We start from the raw sequence: 19,333 nt of genomic DNA on the forward strand, positions 1-19,333 counted from the left end.
ATTTACTCACCCATCCATGCTCCGGTGTCCTCCCAGGGAGGTCAGGTCCAGTTGGATGCCTTCTTGCTGATGAATTTCTTGCTGGCTGTGATGTCCCGGTTCTCTTCCGCTGAGACTGCTGATTGCCAATCAGCGGCCTCAGAAAGGGAACCGGGGACGTCACAGGTAGTGAAATCCCCAGTTCCCTGTTTGAGGCCGCTGATTGGCCTCAGCTGTCATGTGCAGTGGACGCTTCTGCCAAAAGGCAACACAGCTGCAGGACAGGACTGGACTGTGTGGGTGGAGGAGCCGAAGCACCAGGGACAGGTGAGTATGGTTTTCTTTAATTTTTTTTCACCTCCCTGGCCTAATTAATAGAAACAATTTTAGGCTGGACAACTCCTTTAGGCCGGAAACGCCGCAATTTAGCTTTACCTACATGTAAAGCTGTCCGCTTGAAAAATCGTATATCTTTTTAAACGGACACTTAAGGACACACACGGATAGTAAGGGACACTACATAATATCCCATTTAAAATAATGCAAATTGTAAACGGACGCAGCAAGTGTCCGATACTAAAATCTTGCGCGGACATTAGCATCAGACACTAGCTGTCGGACACCAACGCTAGTGTGAACCCAGCTTTAGACCTAATTTTAACAAATGAACCTGACATACTGTCAAAAGTGGAGGTTGGGGGACATCTGGGTAATAGTGAGCATAATATAATAAGTTTTCTTGTACACATTAGAGGGGGTAGAAAAACACTAAACTTCAGGAAGGGCAATTTTAACCAGCTGAGGAGTTTAGCAGCATAAACTGTTGACAATGTCCTCAACGTGACGGGAACACAAACTAGATGGGACATTCTCAAAAGCATTCTAAATAGGAGAACTAAAAAACATAAGTATACTTGCCAAAATTTGTCGTTAATGTGGGAGAACGGGATTTGAAGGGATGACCACAACACCTATCAGGGATGACAACACTCCCTTTTTGTGAGGCCCTCTTTAGGGGTGTGCTCACCCACTTACTTTTATTGATGCAGGCATACAATTGTGCTGGCCATGTCCCTTTTGAGACACGATGTCCCCATGTCATGTCCAGAATTACATGGGCTTAGAAGGATTGCCAGTTTTTCAAGGAGTCAACCCCTTATTTTGTGTCTCCCAGATGTTTTGGGAGAGGTATACATGTGTGTGCATGACATAACATGTTTATATATGTGCACAAAATATGTATACAATGACCAATGCTTAATGTGGCGAACACATATGGACACCCTTCCTCCCTGACATAAATTCCCATGCACTTGTTCATAGTACAACTTTATTGGTGAAGCAGCTCCAAGTTTCCACTTCAGTCTAAACACCTCAGGTTTACAAAGGACTGAGGATAACACCTGTTTCTACACAGCGCACATTCTAAACGTCAGCACAGTGGACTACAAGAAAATGGCCGCCGAAATCCTGACGCTAAAACCAGCGAAGCCATGCCTCTTGCAATCAAGCGTAATCACATGACTACGTTGGTGGCGGAGCCCTGACTGGATTTGTCATTTTATATATAAAGTTGTTGAGAAAAAAAAATAAAGGCAAGGTTCCTACCTGTCAAATAGCGAAGTGCAGAAGAGCCGGGAGGTAAAGGAGGACGGGGACATCAGGGAGTCAGGCCTACGTGGGGGGCGGCGAGCTGGCGCAGGCACCTCTGTGTATGTATGCCGGGGTCTTCATATGTGCATGCACCGTGTTACTATGCAGCAGTGTGGAATATGCAGGGTGCACTATGACCAGCTATGCAGGCAAGCAGTGCCATGGGGGAATCTGACTGTGTTATTACTCTGCTTGGCACAAGTCAGATCATGGTTTGTAGCCTAAACCTGGAGAATATGGTGCAATTTTGCAGATTTCACTAGGGTCCACTGCAATGGTCACGAGTTGTGCACTTTGACTCGGAGTAATGACCCCTTTTCAAAGTAGACAGTCTCTATGACAATGATCATTGCAAGATTTCCTATAAGATGCATGTTATGAATTGACACAATTCAGACCAAGTGTAAAATCAACAGGAGTCAAAATCCTGACGGAGTATTACAGATCACAGTGAAGTAGAAACATGATATATTGGCATCTGTATTGTCTTATTTCCGTACTCTTAAGAGAATATAAAGAGGAACAATTTTGTGGCACATGTAGAACAGATTTATGTCACTTACCCTCCCCAGTACCCTCTGAGCCCCTGCACAATAATCGCGCAGTCTTCTGTACATAATACAGTGATGGCACCCCATTTCGTGAGGTATACATTGATACAGTCCACAGAGATAATATCTCCTTTGTACTCCCACAAACAGTATAATGCCCCACTAATACCACCTACACTAGGGCTTTCACGCTGGGTTCACACCAGCGTTCGGTCTCCGTACTCAGGTTTCCGTCTTCTGCCGGCAGAAGACTGAAACCTGTCAGACGAGGTCCGGCCGTGAGCGCCGGTGAGCGTTTTATGCTCTCCACGGCGAAACCGTTTTTTTTAAACTGGACACAAAGTCCTGCATGTCCGACTTTGAGTTCGGTTAAAAAAAAAAAACAGTTTCGCCACGGAGAGCATAAAACACTCACCGGCGCTCACGGCCAGACACTTTTCAGGTTTGAAAAATGCCTGCAGGTTTCTGTTTCCTGCCCAATTTCGGGCAGGAAATGGAAACCTGTATAAACGGAGACTGGGCGCAGATGTGAATGAGCCCGACAAATATTCAAAGAATCAACATGATTTTGTGCATGTTGGTTATTATGGTTCGACTGTTACAATATTCTCAAGCTTTTACCTGCAGTTTTGTTTAGACCCCCCAAATCCAAACTGGAACTGCTATTATTATACCTCTGGGTCTCTTCATACGCCACAGTATAATAAACAAAGGTCCAAGGAAAGTGATCAAAAAAACAAAAAACCTCCCCTGGGCTTTTGTTTTCTTTAGGTCTGAATGACATCAGGAACCGCTGAGGTCCAATCACAGGCCTGAGTGGTTCCTGATGTCATTTAGGAGACTAGTACCAGAGCCCAGAGGAGGTGAGTAGCATTGTTTTTTATGTTTGATCACCTTCCCTGGACCTCTGCTTATTATACTCTGTAGTCCGAGGGGACACCAGTTCCAGTTTGGACATGTTCAGTTCAAATGAAACCTCTGGCCAAACCTTGTGAGACAAATCTCACAAGGAAGACATACTCATACTTCAAAAGTGGTGTGGTTTTATAAAGGACTTTACCTAAATGATCACCACTAATCATAATGGAGGTAAAATGCCCCATTAATCCTGATTTTGATTTTGGTCATAATCGCCCAACACTACCTTACACAATATAATGCCTCCCCCAAATTTGTGATGCCCTGAGTTTGCTTACACAGAAGTAGTGTGAAAACAAAAAAGTAATACTCACCAAGCCCCAATCCCATGATGAAGGGAGTTGATCAGTCAGTAGGCATGTGCTGATATCGCTGCATTGCACCTGACTGATCAAAGCTGCTGATGACAGTGGACACAGGGTGAATGGTGCAGCAGGGAGCTAAGAAGCTCCCTGCTCAACCATGGTAGTGGACAAGCTCTGCAGCCAATGGATTTAGATGAAGGGCTGCATGTCATGGCTGCAGACTGTTCAGCCCTCCTCCAAAGACAGCGACTGAAATCCAGGACTGTCCTGGATCTCTAGAAGTACAGTGAAAACTTTCTACAGGACCACCCCCATATCCAGACCAGATATCCTGTAACACATATTAAGGGCGATTCTTGATTTTGTTGTTTTGCTTAAAGAAATCTGTATGAAGCCTATCGGATTCTATAGCGTCCATGTGTTTAATGGACCTGTGTAGGATCCCAATGACACACGTGATATGAAAGCTGTCACTGTCATCCTGAGCATTCTGGTGTTTTGTTAGCCAATCTGTTTAGCTATTCCAAAGATATAAGCCCCCTTTTAATGTTGATACAAATTAGGGTATACTAGCCAAGGGGTGATAGACTGCTTGATATACAGCACAGAGACCCCACCCCCAGAGAAACCACAGTGTTACCACCCACTTGGCTAATAATAGTTGACTAAGAGTCAGGGTAAGGATCTGTAATAATAAACTTATATCAATATGTTTCTTTTTACAGGTGATTTTCGGCAATGTCTGTCTTTCGCTCGGGTGTGCTGGTCCTGACATCCCCTCTCTCTGCTTTGTCTATGAGATTGGCGCCCATTCTAGCCTCTGCAGCAAAGATTGTCCAAGACACCCTGTACATCCATCTCCAACCTGGACTTCTCTTGACTGGTTCTTCTCAGCCCTCTTCTACCTACATCCCAGCAACCCAAGAAGTCTGCAGCCTCATCTCCAAGCTCTACTCCGATGCGGATCTCCACAGCAATCTGGATGTTCGTGTTCTCTTAACAAATATTAAAAACCAAAGCAGCAGCCAGCAGACTCTTTCCTCAGTTCAGAACCTCTCTCACCCACCAGAAGTGGTCCTCACAGACTTCCAGACCAGTGATGGTGGACAGTATAACCCAGCCAAGCAGCAGCTAGAGCGATATGCAACTAACAGTTACAGCTGTAATCCTCATCTAGTATCAGTATTATTGTATCCAGAGTATGGAATAGAAGATGACGTTATTAAACTTAAGGATACAGATGGAGTAGGAAGCCCTCTACAGAGTCACAGCGATGTCGTAGTTGGAGGCACCTTCGATAGGCTTCATAATGCCCATAAAATCTTACTGAGCGTTTGCTGTTTGCTCTCTGAAAGGCGTCTTCTCATTGGCGTGGCTGACGGAGAGCTGTTGGACAGTGAGTAGCATCTTCAGTATTTATGATCTACTATGTATGGAAGCTTAAAGGGGTTATCCAGCTTCCAAAAATGATCTGCAAATACATCCACAGCAGTGCTAAATCCTTACTGTCCCCTTGTGCACCCTTTGCTTGTCCTTATTTTACTTGCTGCTCCTTGTATCACTGTTATTTACATGCGTGAATCTGTGGACAAACTACATTTCCCATGATGCATCTGCCTGCTCCTCACTCTCTGTGTACCCCTCCCTTCTCCACTCTTCCCTGTGTGCAAATTCCCTCCATGCTACAGGGTCTGTCTTGTGCCCAGGCAATAAATCACTCCCATGTTATTTGGCCATATTTTTAAAAAACTGGATAACCCCTTTAATTTGATGCAAGATATTGAAAGAATGGCTGAGAGAACGTTCTAAATTTTCTTGATGGCCTTCAGTGTAGACATTTTGGGCTTCTATTGACCTTTGTACAGAATAAGCACATGGCACTGACATTCTCTGTCCTGTTCCCTCTACTGCATGTGACATGACCCATCCGAATCCTTCTATAGAGGATCAAATGGTTCACAACCAGTCATGGGACCAGAACCCTCATCTGTGTCTGAACTAGTGTCTCCGGGGTCAAAATTCTCTACTGAAACCCAAGTCAAGGAGCCACTCATTCAAGACACACAAGTACAAGCAACCTACCAATGTGATCTCCTTACATTTATATTTAATGTGCTAGAAGATCCTGTTCCCAGGGCACATCAGTGTGAAGAGTTCACATGTGTCCTGTTGTGTGTGTAAGTCTGTTACGTGAGCCTGATGGAGCAGGGACAGGTTCTACTAGTTTGCTGAAATTTTTGGCTAAATGATGTGAGTAACAAGCAGGCAATGATCAGATATTGTGAAGGAATGTCTGTTTCTAGTCATTGCCCGCACAGTGGTTGCCTTTATAACAAATACGTCCAGCAAACAAACTTCTGACAAAGAGGAGTTTGCTCTTAAAGGGGTTGTCCGAGATAACTGGGAAAGCCCTACACTAATCTAAGCACCCTACTACTTTCTAAATAGCATAATCAAAAATGTATAGCTAACCATATCTCTGGGGCGGGCACATGACATTTTCCCATTTCCGGAAACGGATCGCCACTGTTAATCAGCTCATCTTCCATGCGCTCTAGAGCCGCTCCGTTGTCTTCAGTATTTCTGCCCGATGTAAGAGACCGCTGATAGGGCCGCAGGGGTCATGTCAGCGTCATTACGCATATGTGACCACTGAGATCCAATCAGCGGTCGCTGACTTCAGGCAGAAGTGCCGAAGAGAACGGAGCGGCTCCGGAACGCAGGGAAGGTGAGTAACGTTAAAGAGACCCCACAGTGTAATAATAGAGTGAATGTTAAAAATTGGAATATTATTAAAGTTGGATTATTATAATATGTGGAGGGGCCACTGTGAGGCATAATACTGTGTGTGCAGGGGCCGCTATGGGACATAGTAAGCTTAAAAAGGGAGATCTCCACTCTGTGCACCAGAATGGAGCGCCTGCTTAGTTCCCTCCGTAACTACTTCATTGTAGTGTAACTTTTTTCCATTTTTCAGATAAGGTCCTGAAGGAACTGATAGAACCCTATGACAAGAGGTTGGAAAAATTGTCCCAGTTCCTGGTGGATGTGAAGCCTTCTCTTGGATATGACATAGTGCCTATATCGGATCCTTATGGCCCTTCAATCACTGACCCAGAATTGAAATGTATCGTTGTCAGCGAAGAGACCCAAAGAGGAGGCCTGTCTGTGAACAAGAGGCGTCTGGAAAATGTAATTCTTAAAGTGTACCTAAGTATTAAACAAACTTAGTATAAATCAATAGTACAGTGTGTGCATGGAGAAGAATGGTAATCTAGTGAATTAGATTCTGCAGTCGTTGTATCTGTAGTTTTTGGTTCTCTCTGAGCTGGTGGGTGTAGACTAGCTGTCCTATGCTGCATGTAGAGAATCTGCTCCATAACTCTCACTCAGTAACAGCATAAAGACCATACTGGACATATATAGAGAAGTACTAACGTGTACTGCTGTGAATATAGTACTCTGGTAGTGGTAGAAAGCTCCTGTGCAGCTCCAGCAGAACATTAAACCTTTGTTTCTGCTCTTATCCATCTCACGCTCCCCCCCCTCCTCTCTCTGTAGAGTTTTATAGACCTGTAATCTAGTTTATATTACCTGCAGTCTATCTTGAGACAACTATAGGAAAATTTTCAGAGCAAATGTCAGTTTGGCAGAGAAAGAGGGACCAGGAAACAACCAGACAAGAACAGAAAGGCATTTTTTTTCTGATTTGATACATTACAAAGGTTCCGATAATCGTCTGTATTATTATTATTGACTATTTAAGACTCTCAAGATCACAACAACCAATAACTTCAAGGGTACTGTGTTTTGGGCCGAAATTGCCATATTCTGTAGTTCAGCTACAATGCCCAGTAATGGCGCAAGTCAAATGGAGAACCAAGTAGAAGTCCATGCGCAGTACCACAAAGCTGGAGCATATAGCCATCAACCAGAAGGGAGACTTCTTCCCTCTGATAAGGATTTTCATCAGTAATGGTCCTAGCACACAGGGTTTTGTTATCAACTTATTATCAAATGACCCACCATCACATTATGTACTTTGTATATCAGATTTGCAATGTATTGTGACATAATCCTGTCTTCTGTTATTCAGGGGCTCGATGAGCTGATCATCCATGAGATCCAGCTAGTAACAGACCCAAAACATTCTGAAAATGAAGAGGAGAAAATAAGTTCTTCTAGCTTCAGGAACCGGTTATTGGGAACAGTGCTGAAGACTCCAGATGTAAGATTCCTTCTTTCAGAAAATGTGCTCAGGCTGATTGTCTCAAATGACCTTTAGGCCCCATTCACACGTGGAGCGGATTGGCAGATTTTGGTCCTAAGAGTGAAGTGGAAAGCCATGTCAAAATAGGGCCAAAATGCGCCTGCCGCGACTGTCGCGGCTTCTCTCTCCGGAGTAGGCTCAAATGGATGGGCCTAGTCCATAGGGTGCTGCAGCGAGGCAGACGCCAGGGCTCAATCAGCCGCAGAATCCGCCTGAAGAAAGGGCAACTCGCTTCTTCTCAAATGGTGCTGCTCATGGAAAAAAGTAAGCTGGCGGTCTACATAGACTTCCATTGTGAGGGGGCGGATTATGACATGGATTCAGCACCATAATCCGCCCCCTCTTGCCCCGTGTGAATGAGCCCTTAAGGAGGACCAGTCACCTGTCTTGATATGTCTATTTTGTTAAATACTATTATTCGCCGTTCCTCTGTTACTCCTCCTGAATATTTATTACAAAGTCAACAACATTCCCACTGGATTCACGGATTGGACAATGTCAGAGTGTGCAGGGACACCCCCCCACACCAACTACAGGAGGAATAACAGAGGAACAGGTCAGCAAGAGTTGTATGAAAGGATTGCAAAAATTCGCTGAACTGAACTTATCAGGAGAGGCAGGAATTCTTCTCTGGCACCAGCGGTATTATATATTGCTAGAAAGCCGACAGTGTGCTGAATTTATTACCTAGCTGTGAAAAACAGACTGCACATGGATGGTGTTTTTCACAGACTTGTAGACTTGAATGGCCAAGACAAGTAGAGAAAAACATAACTTATATCATTAAAATTTTTATTTATTTTTTTGTTTGTCAGTGGTCCATGGAAGAAAAAAAAAATGGCTCCATTCACTATAATGGGCCTGTGTGCTGTAGTTGTGTTTTTAATAAAAAAAATTTTTTCCCACAGACAACAGTTGGACATTGAAATTTAGTATAAAAGGGCCCTTAAAGAGACTATTAAGGGTATATTTCCTGCATGTTTGGAAATCCTACATCACTACTATAGGCTTAGAGTAAGAAAGATATTAGATGCAATATGCCTAGAATACGGTGCCCGCTACTGCTAAAAAAGCAAGTTGTGCAATACCGCTATAATACTATTATAATGTATAAGCATATAATTCTATACACTTGTATCAAATATCGTCAATGCTGTTCCATTAGAGCAAAGGAGATGATGGCGGTTTAGATAATCGAGAGAATATTCCACAAGGATTATTGAACATGGATTTTTGAGATTTGGAAATAAGTTACATTTATGTATATCCTATAATATTTGTGTATAAATGGAACGTGTGCCTTCAGGTGAACCCCAGCATCCCATCTCGGCCTTATATCATCGGTCTAACAGGAGGCAGCGGCAGTGGAAAGTCCTCTATTGCAATGAGACTAGAGAAGCTGGGAGCTGCTCTCATAGATTGTGATAAGTTGGGACACCAGAGTTACAAGCCTGGAGGACCGGCCTACCAGCAAGTCATAGATGAATTTGGAACAGGTATATAATACATTATATAGAATCCTAGTTGTTATCGGTTTTCCTTGGTTATTGGATCCATTGATGTGACTACTAAATTAAATGGATCTTTTTGTATAGCATGCCAATGACTGGTAGTAACACGGGCGTCATCATGGTTGACTCTAAATCTTTTTTTTTTTTTTTCTAATTTTTATGGACAGATATAGTCTGTGAAGATGGGACCATAGACAGGAGAGCTATTGCGGGCAAAGTATTTGGTAATAAGGTGAGTATTTTTCTATAGTATGTTGATATCTGATATGGTCCCCTCTGTGCAGTCAGTAAGGTAGCCAAGGCTCTTCTTTTTACACTAGCCTTTTATCCCTTGTAGGACCAATTAAAGCGTCTGACAGACATTGTATGGCCAGCAATAGCAACGCTTGCTAAAGAGGCTATGGAAGAAGCTGCTGCTAAAGGTAAGTACCTTCATCTAGTAGTATATTGGCCTCCTAAACCACAGGAATTCATCATGGCATAGATTATACTAGGTACAATAATGTCCAAAAACGGATGAGCTAATGTGCACAACCAAGAACCCCATCGAAACACTTAACACCACGAATAGAAATTAATGGGGTCTAGAAATATTGAAATACCTCTTAGATGGCACCCATCCATGATAAGGTGTAATAATGTCTATTCCCAGCGCACTGCCACACAATAGAGGAAAAATGTGTATATAATACTGCACTAGCAATGCAAAATCAGTCACATCTCAAATGTGACATCCACTGTATGTGTATTGCTGCACATAGGGGATCAGATTGTAATAGGTGTTGACATTTTTCTACAGACATATTGGCCCACGCAGACAGGATAGTTTCCTGCAGCTATTGCAGATTAGATGGAGTTACTAACATGCTGTGAACACAACCTGTTCTACCTAAACCTTAGATGCTCCGTGGGATTAAGATCCAGGGCCCTGTCATGTTCCTAAAACCAGTCAATGACTATATGGTGCTTGTTACATGGTGCATCGTACTGCCATAGGGTAAACCACTGTTATAAAGGGATGACCTTTGGTTGGTCGGTATGCTTAGGTAATCTCTACTATCCAAACACCCATCTTCAGGTATCTGAGGATCCAAGGTGTGCCAAGAAAACCTTCTCTGTACTGTTCCTCAATCTCCACTAGCCCGAACTGTTTACACCTGAGCAGGTGATGGTTTTCCATTGCTCAGTGATTCCAGTTGTTTTTTTGGGTTTTTTTTTTTTTTTTTTGTTTCCTCCCCCATCCCCTGCAGTCCTGACTTTCTGTTTCCCTTAGGCTCCATGCACATGACCATATGTATTGTATGTGTGTTAGGCGTGTTTTTCACTACTAACACCCATGGGGCCATTATTTCATATGGCCCCATAAACACACACGTCATGTTCAGGTATGGGGCTGTGAACCCAGGCAAAATTTAGGGCAAGTCTATTACTTGTCCGTTTTACGTCTCAGGCTCCCTGATGAAAATGAATGGGGCCATGGAGACACTGAGGCACACAATATCCTCCATGTGCACTATAACCTTAGACATCAATAGCGCTCAAATTGGTTGCCATTATAAACCATCTGTGCTAAGAAATTACATCCTCCTCGGACTGTTTTATCATTGAGTTGCTGATGTCCAGAGGATCCCCTTCCACTGGATTGTTTTCCTTGATCAGACTATTCTAAGTATATTCTTAACACTGTTCCAAAATAAGGGTAAGTTCACACGGAGTAACGTGCCGCGTGATGTGGCACGTATACGGCGTGTGAGACTTTGCGCGCCGTAAAAGTTCCCATTGATTTCAATGGGAGCCTGGATCGTATACGCCGTGTTATTTTGCGGCCGCAAAATAACGCGGCGTATACGATCCGAACTCCCTTTGAAGTCAATGGGAGCTTTTACGGCGCGCAAAGTCTCACGCCGTATACGTGCCACATCACGCGGCACGTTACTCCGTGTGAATGGACCCTAACACCTCACAGGACTCTTCACGAAATCCAAGCCCTGTATTAGGCCTCATTCAAAGTCACTCAGATTGATCAATTTATTTATTTTTTTCATTGTAATGTGGATTCACACTCAATTCACAAGCGCTGCCTCATTGAAGTTTTTGAGCTACAAACACAAAAACCCACCGATACAAATCCTACAGCAAGTGAACAGAGTGGCTTCTGGCGGGTAAACAGAGACAGCGAATATGCCGGGGGTTCTCGGCTGTCGGACCCTCGCAGATCTAATATTGTTGACCTATCCTAAGAATAGGCTATTAATATTAGTAACTGTATAACCCCCTTTTTATTAAAAGCTATTGTTACAGTGATTGGACGTTTTCAGTGGTCAAATTTGTGTACTTTTGGCATATTCATTAGGAAAGCCCTAGCCTATGCTGAATATATCTAAAGGAACTGATATGCTTAAAATTTATACCTGCAGTGAAAGCCTTGATATTAGCGCAGGGGTAGTAATGTGATTTATAGGGTCCTCTATGATCACTCGGATGTACATAGTGGTCTTGTGTGACGCTGAAATTGACTTATTCTAATTTGTACCTAGGTATATCGGTTTGTGTGATGGACGCTGCTGTTCTCCTGGAGGCTGGATGGAATGACATGGTCCATGAGGTGTGGACAGTAATCATACCAGAAAAAGAGGTAAAAGTAATGTCTGGCCCTGTTTCCACGTCGATCAGCACCAATTTAAAGTGTACCTCCGTGTAATATATCCTGTTAAAATGCTACTTTCTCCACAGACCTGGATTAGTAGGGTTGGTATTTAAGGAAGGTATTACTACTATATATAAGAAATCACACATCATTATTAAAATGATTTGTTTGCCACAGTATTAGTGGAGGTTTTGAGTCTGGAGGTGGGTTAAAGGGGTTGTCTAGGATTTTCTCTACTTGAGCAAGAGAAAAAAAAGGGGGGGGGGCAACACAGAGGTTCATTGGTTAGCACTGCAGCGCTGGAGTCCTGGGTTCGAATCTCGCCAGGAACAACATCTGTAAGGAGTTTGTATGTTCTCCCCGTGTTTGCGTGGATTTCCTCCCATTCTACAAAAGACTTACTGATAGGAAAATAAATGTACATTGTGATCTATGGGGCTCACAATATACAAAAAAAAGCCCACAAAAAGCAAAATATTCACCTGTCCTCGGTGAATCCGCATCCACCGTCTCTTTCCAGTCCAGCATGTGACAGGGCTTATTCCGATGGAAGTTCTCACCACGTGTGATCATTGAGGCTAATTTGTGGCCTCAGCGGTTGCAGGAAAGAAAGCAGTCACTTGTATCCATCACTGGTTCCTTTCCTTTGGCATCAGTAGTTACATGCGACAAGGACATTCACCAGAACAGGGGAATATGTTTTGGGCATTTGTTGTTGTTTTTTTTTTTTTTTTTTTTTTTTTTTTCAAACGTTTCGCCTAACTGATGTCATTCCTGGGAAACCCCTTTAGGCTGAGGCCCCACGTTGCAGAATCGCAGCTTCTTTTGTTGCAGATTTTGCTGTGTTTTGTTTTTTTAGCTAAATCTAGAAGTGGTTACAAAAGGAAGTGGAAATATATAGGAAGTTCTTATACTTCTACCTTTTACTCAATCCACTTCTGAGTTTGGCTCAAAAAAACGCAACAAAAAAATCTGTGTTTCCGCAACATGGGGCTTCAGCCTTAGACTAAGGCCCCACTTTGCGGAAACGCTGCTTTTTTTGTTGCAGATTTTGTTGCGTTTTTTTTTTAACCAAAGCCAAGAATGTCTATAAAAGGAATGGGGAATATATCGGAAGTTCTTATACTTCTACCTTCTGCTCAATCCACTCCTGGCTTTGTCTCAAAAAACTGCAGCAAAAGCCTCAACAAAAAAAGTTGTGTTTCTGCAACGTGGAGCCTTAGCCTTAATATGGAATTACATGTACTCCATGTGTTACTGCATAACTGATGCCACTTCATCACCTAATCTGGTCTGGTTTTAGTTTACAATTCAGACATCACATATAAATATCTTTTGAATTATCATCTTGCTTTAAGAGTCTAAGAATTGTTAATAAAAACCTTTTGTCCCTTCTGAAAGCTGAATGCCCTGTCTCCTATATTAGAGATGAGCGAGTAGTATTCGGGAAGTAGGTATTCGATCGAATACTACGGTATTCAAAATACTCGTACTCGGTCGAATACCACGCAGTAAAAATTCGATGTCCCTCCCACCTTCCCTGGCTGTTTTTTTACACCAATAACTGAGCAGGGGAGGTGGGACAGGAACTAGGATACCGTAGGATTTGGAAAAAAAAATGTATACAGTCATTGGCTGGCTAAATCAGCAGCAGCAATAATAATAATAATACTGGGACTTGGGCGTGTTAGATGCCTCCAGGCATGCTCCCCCTGCTGTCCCAGTTGTATTCCACAGGTGTTGGCATCATTTCCTGGGGTGTCATTGTGGAATTGGTGACTACAATTCGTCGAATTTTGGTTTTCCTGAAACGAGCATTTTTTTTCCCATAGACTATAATGGGATTCGATATTCGAATGAATAGTCGAATATTGAGGTCTACTCAAATCGAATTTTCAAATATTTCACTACTCGCTCATCTCCATCCTATATTGATTTCTAAATCTCTCCCATATTGACTCCTGTAGGCTGTCGCCCGTATTATGAAAAGAGATGGTGTCAGTGAAGAAGCCGCTAAGAACAGGTTGTCCAGCCAGATGTCCAACAGTGAACGGGTGAAGGCATCAAATGTTGTTCTGTCCACACTTTGGGAGCCGGAGGTCACACAGAAACAGGTAACCAATAAATCATGGAGATATACTGTAAAGTACACAATGAGTTCTATAGCTGTATGGTCTTACAGGGCACCACACTGTTTCCCCGAAAATAGGACACCCCTCGAAAGTAAGGCATGTTTTTTTTTTTTTTGTTGCATTGCCTAATATAAGGCACCCCCTGAAAATAAGGCATCCCCAAAAATCATTGCAGCCGGCTGAACACTGTGCGCGATGTTCCGTGTGCTGCCCCTGCTGTTGTATCCACTGTTCTGGCTGCTGGAGGATGAGCTGGGAGATGGCTGCTGTACATATGCTGCGGGGAGTCCACTCTCCCAGCTCATCCCAGAGACAGAGGCTGCAGCCGACTTTACTGTGCACATGGAGCACAGCATCCAGCCGGCTGCAATGCCCATGAAGTGATGCTCTCCGGTGCAATCGCCGGAAGACTCGTTTAGCCCCGCCCACCACTTCCGCTGCTGCTGCCGGGAAGAACAGCAGCACCAGCGCTGCTACAAAGATGGGGAAGGTAAGTAGGATTCCTTCCCCCTCCTCCCCTACACTACCTACAACCGGCAGTCATGCCGGCGCTCCACTAAGGAAGTGCCGGTATGACTGCGGGTTGTCAGGTAATAATAAGACGTCCCCCGAAAGTAAGACAGGTCCTATATTTAGGACGATAATTTAATATAACACACTGTCTTATTTTCGGGGAAATACGGTATGTATTTGTATATGGTGGCCATGTCAAGTCATCAAGCTTGTAGATTGTTTCCAAAGACAACCAGCGTAGTTGTGAATGCAGCTCCTCACTGTAGTACAGGATGTAATTCAGTTCACATAATGCATTGCATTTATAAAGGTACTTCAGGTGAGATCAGATCCTCAGGGTTTAGACTCTTATCTACCCTCCACAGGATATAATAATATAAATATAAATTCAAAAAACAACTTATAAGAAAACTTATAAGAAAAAGGTCGGTTGGCTCCCCAATCTTCACCAAGGGCTCCTACGGTGCACGTCCCATCCCCTGGACCTCCTGGGGTAATAAATAGAAAGATGCGGTCTGCATTTCCAGAGAATATAAATTGTTGTTATTATTATTTATTATTAATATATGGTGCGCCATTTAAACAGGATGTATATTAGGAAGTGTTTTGTAGTGAAGCATTGTGTTATTTGGCCAATATTCTGTTACATACTGGTAACCCCTTTAACCCTTCAGATGCCATGATCTGATATCATTATGTCATCTGAGTGGTTACTTTTAGTTTGGCTTTTGTTTTCAGCAATGTACAGTTCTCACATAGGGAGATTGCGGGAGCCATTCCGTTGCTATGCCAAGTGGGATCTTCTGAACGCTGTCAGAGGAATAATACTGTTGAGCACCACCACCAAGTTAAAAAAAAAAAAAAAGTAAAAAAAAGTAATTAAATAAAAAAATAAAAATTCGTATCGCCCCCTTTCCCTAAAACTGATACAAAAATAACAAACACAGTAGGCACAAAAAGCACAGACTATACAAATATGAACATTTTTATGCTATGTGGTGAACACAGTAACAAAAAATTAATCAAAATGCTTGAATCGCTGTTTTTTACCACTTTGACGCTCTAAAAAAAATTGAATAAAAAGTGATCAAAACATCAAGCTGTCCCCAAAATGGCATCAACAAAATTACAAAATGATACACAGCACCGTACCTAGAAATATATAAAAAGGTTACATGAGACACAAGTTTTCTTCCATAATTTACCATTATTATTAAAACATGAGAAACGCGTTGTAAATGTGGAATAGCCGTGATCATACTGACCCACAAAATATAGGTAATGTGTCATTTTTACCACATAAAAACTAAACCTGTAAGAAAATAGCACAATTGCATTTTCTTTCCATTTCTACTCCATTCCGAAATTGTTTCCAGCATTCCAGTACATTGTATGGAACATTAATCTGTGCCATTATGTAGTACAATTTGTCACACAGCGGCATGTGGAACTGTCACTGATCAAGAAGGTTCATGGGACTCTCCCCCCCCCCCCATTTACCATCATCAACTAGACCCCCTGAAATCAGACCTATGAATGGGTAATAACTTGTGATTGTCAGGTCGCCCCTTTAATGTATCATGCACTATGATAAAAGCTGTATGTAATGTTATGGGCCTAGCTATAGGGGGTGCAGCGGTAGCCATAGATACCAGGCTTGGGAGCCACAGGGGGCCCAAAGACAATTCTACAACATATAAGACCTCAGTTATAGGTCTTATATTGTAAGTGGGGGCCTTGTTACTTATTTTGTATTGGGCCTAGGATTCTCAAGTTATACCTCTGGATTCAATCATGTTCTGTTTCCCACCATCTAGATCCAGAAGGCCTGGGATCTTCTCCAACAGCGGATCAAACCAGAATTCTCCAACGACAAGCCCTTTCTAAAATCAAGATTTTAACTTCGCCCACGGCCAACCTAACTTTTGATGCAGAAAATCTTGCTGCTGTGGAATCTGGGAGATGCTTGACAGGACACCGAGGAAATCGCATGCCTTATTTTAGAATATCGAAATTTTATCTTGTCACAATTCCATCCGTGTAGACGTCTTTTTAATAGGCGTTGTGTGTGTCTGGGCTGGACAGTGTTCACATTTGTACTGTAATGTTCCAAGCACTCATACAAACTGTTCATTTTTATATAATTAGTCTATATTATGACCTTATGGAATGATATTAATGAACTTAATTGCACAAATAAGTTGTGGATTTCTTGCAAAATGGGAAAAAAAAAAAAAAAAGGGATGAGTCTTCATTCTAATAACCCAGCTTTCCAGAGACCACGGCTTCTTATGACAGAATAAATAAGCGATGCCTATAGTTTTTAAAAGCTACTTTTTCTTTTGCTTGCAGTTAGGGCAAAATTTCCGTTAATCGGGCATTTTACTTCGATTACAATTAATAGTGATTTTAAATTTTTTTTTTTTTTTTTTTTGGTTCTCACGGTGGTTTCATTGAGACCGAACACAGCAGAACCAAAACTGCTGTTATACTCTGGTGTCTGAAGAGATAATATATAATAAGCGACGGCCTCAGAGAGGTGAGCAAAGATAAAAAATAAGTGTTACTCACCTCTCCTGGGCTCTGGCACTGCTCCCTGTTCTCTTCGGCCTGCATCAGGAACCGGTGATGCCTCGGCGTTCACATGGGTCACACAGCGTCTATGTGTCACAGCACCACACAACACATTCTCAGGCTACACGGTCCCTGACATCAGGCAGGAGCATGGAAGAGAACAAGGGGTTACGCTGGAGCCCAGAAGAGGTGAGTAAAACTGTTTTATATGTTTAATCACCTCCCCGGCCGCTGCGTATTATATTCGGAGCTCTGAAGACTCCAGAGTATAATAGCAGTTCTAATATGAACGTGTTTAGTCCAAAATAAACTGAAGGTAGAACTTCGCAAATATTGTAGTAACCGAACTGAAATAACAGCCATGAACAAAATTCCATTGGTTATCCTGGTTGGCATTCGTTATTGGGTATTTTTCACCCAGCCCTACTTACAGTACGTTTAGTTACTTGTAGATATATATAAGTAATGAAGCAAGCTGATATTGAAAACGCCAAGGTATATGCCATCTAGAAGGGATGATGGAAATGAATTACTTGGAACATGTTCTATTCAATCTTGTAGTAACCTCTTCCCGCTCTATGATGAATATATTCGTAATGGTCAAGGGGAAGTTCATGTTCATGACAAATATATTCGTTATAGTGATTGTGCGGGTACAGTGGCAGTGCCATACACAAACACAGCCAGGACCCTGCTATAACTACCGGGGGTGGGTAATTCTAATATCCAGAAGTTTAGTCCTTTATATGCTGCGATCAATATTGACCGTGACTAAACAGAGGGAAGCAGTTCCATTTCCCAGCCCCTTGGCTCCCTACAGCACAATGGTGAGGTGCCAAAGGCCTGGCTGTGGACTCCAGCACTGCCATGGACAGAAACACAAAAAGATAGGCTCCCTAAAAGTGTCTTTATTGTACAAAAATAGTAAAATGTAAAAAAAAAAAAAAATTATAAATTGGGCTTGGCTGTAATTGTACTAACCTACAGAACACATTTACCTCGTCATTAATACCGTATGGTGAGTGATGTAAAAACACAACACAAAAAAAATCCAGAGAAAATTCTAATTCTTAAATTTAAAAAAGTTTATTGCGTTATTTATGGTCTCAGTAAAATCAAACCATCATATGGGTACGTCCGTGGAAAAATTAAAAAAAGCCTCTCCGTAAAACAGGGAAGGAAGAAAAGCAAAACGTATGCCTGATCCTATTGCTAATATATACAGTATACAGGCATTTTATTTACTAAGCAATACATGCTTCTACCACTAGGTGGCAACATTACCTAGAAATTCAACATGGTAAACTAACAAAAATGATGACAGATTGCAAGCTTTCAAGACTACTAGGTCTCTTCATCAGGCATGGTATGACACAATATCTGAAGGACTTCACTGAAATATGATACGAAGTCTCCAATAGTCAAATACACGGATGAGAAAAAAATTCACTGCTAAGAGACCTCGGACAAAAAACTATTTTAAGATAAAACTTCACTTTTATGAAATATTTTCTAAAAAAAAAAAAAAAAATCCAGACTGCTGGTTTCATAAATACTGTGAACAACCTCACATCCAAGTGGAAAAAACAATCCACACAGGTAACTGAATGTGTAAGATCACAGAAACAGCTAGCACACAGAGGGGCAGGTATACTAGTTCAGCTGGTCTCTCCCTACACAGTCCCTGCAAAAAAGAGTCAGAAATTGTGCTGTGAGACTATAAAGATTCTAAACCAGAAGACCTTTAACTGCGGCTGATGTATCCCTCCCCTCCCTGACCTTGCTTCCCCGCATGGGGACCTTCCGAATGGACTACCAAACGCATTTGCAAGTATTGTGCAGTGAAAGCGCACAGACCCCATAGACTATAATGGGGTCCATGTGCTTGACGGGAGATCTCCGCACGAGTCATGCAGGCAGGAAAGTAGATTGTGAAGTACTTTCCTGTCCGCACGTTCCCTGCAGAGATCTCGGGGCAAGCATATGGACACCATTATAGCCTATGGGGTCCATGTGCTTTCACTGCACACTGCTTGCCAGTGCGTTTGGTATTCCGGTCAGGGGGACCCCATGTGGACCCCCCGAATGGATTACCAACGCAGATGTGAACAAGGCCTGAGGCTACTGGCCTAGCGCCATGCCAACAGGGGTAAGAGAGGGAACCTGTCGGTCATATCCAGTCGCATTGCCTCTCAATTAGATTCAGCAGGGGTTCAGGTTTCAGCAGGTTTTTTTTTTGACAAGATAAACATTGAAATTGTCTGACCGCCAGCAGGACTG

At 42.6% G+C, this 19,333-nt stretch overlaps 1 protein-coding gene across 1 annotated transcript; it reads left to right on the plus strand.

The window, feature by feature from the left end:
- The first annotated feature begins 1,584 nt into the window (after positions 1–1,584).
- COASY (Coenzyme A synthase) lies at positions 1,585–16,520 on the plus strand. Its single transcript, XM_075277338.1, has 10 exons — positions 1,585–1,691; positions 4,132–4,802; positions 6,384–6,598; positions 7,503–7,634; positions 8,983–9,172; positions 9,355–9,419; positions 9,525–9,609; positions 11,725–11,822; positions 13,802–13,948; positions 16,297–16,520. Exons 2-10 carry the CDS (start codon positions 4,145–4,147, stop codon positions 16,378–16,380), a joined length of 1,674 nt encoding a protein of 557 aa, XP_075133439.1. The 5' UTR covers positions 1,585–1,691; positions 4,132–4,144; the 3' UTR covers positions 16,381–16,520.
- Positions 16,521–19,333: the final 2,813 nt, after the last annotated feature.

The sequence above is a fragment of the Leptodactylus fuscus genome, chromosome 6 (genome assembly GCF_031893055.1).
Source record: "Leptodactylus fuscus isolate aLepFus1 chromosome 6, aLepFus1.hap2, whole genome shotgun sequence".
Taxonomy (NCBI): domain Eukaryota; kingdom Metazoa; phylum Chordata; class Amphibia; order Anura; family Leptodactylidae; genus Leptodactylus; species Leptodactylus fuscus.